Source organism: Aureococcus anophagefferens, assembly GCF_000186865.1.
Source record: "Aureococcus anophagefferens unplaced genomic scaffold AURANscaffold_417, whole genome shotgun sequence".
In the NCBI taxonomy this organism is placed as follows: Eukaryota; class Pelagophyceae; order Pelagomonadales; family Pelagomonadaceae; genus Aureococcus; species Aureococcus anophagefferens.
In genome coordinates this window covers 6,161-6,705 of record NW_008705915.1, presented here as the reverse complement: position 1 = coordinate 6,705, position 545 = coordinate 6,161, and the positions used below count along the sequence as shown (strand labels likewise).

General features: G+C 71.4%; 1 protein-coding gene across 1 annotated transcript; it reads left to right on the top strand.

The window, feature by feature from the left end:
* Positions 1-300: 300 nt before the first annotated feature.
* Positions 301-543, top strand: AURANDRAFT_9737 (hypothetical protein; the record flags this gene model as incomplete). The annotated part of the gene is made up of 1 exon (XM_009044549.1): positions 301-543. A coding segment is annotated over one exon (243 nt), but the record flags the coding sequence as incomplete, so codon positions are not given.
* Positions 544-545: the final 2 nt, after the last annotated feature.

Sequence of the window (545 nt, the reverse complement as noted above, 5' to 3'; positions counted from 1 at the left end):
CCATCGTCTTCGAGCGCGCTGGGCCAACGGCAAAGGTGCCGTCCGCACCGCCCGAAATTGACCCTCGAAAGCCGCCCGGGGCAGCCAGCCATCGACATGGCCGCCGCGTCCTTCGAGCCCGGGTCCTGGGTCTGGATCGCGGACGAGGCGGACTTGGTCGTGCCCGCCAAGGTCCTCAGCCGCTTCAAGGCCGGCGAGGCGACGCGCGTCGAGCGCGCGAACGGCGCCGTCGAAGCGCTCGACGCCAAGGCCTCGAGAGCCTGCAGCCCCTGCGACCGCCAGTGCTTCGACGCGGCGATCGAGGACCTCATCACGTTGGACGACCTCAACGAGCACGCGCTGCTCCACACGCTGCGCGCGCGCTACGGGGGCGACGCCATATACACGCGCGTGTCCGACGTGCTCATCTCCGTGAACCCGTTCAAGGTGCTGCCCATCTACACGCCGGAGACGCTGGCGACCTACGTGCGCGCCGGCGGGCGGGCGAGCACGGACCTGCCCCCGCACTGCTACGGCGTCTCCGCCGCCGCGCACGCGGCGCTCGT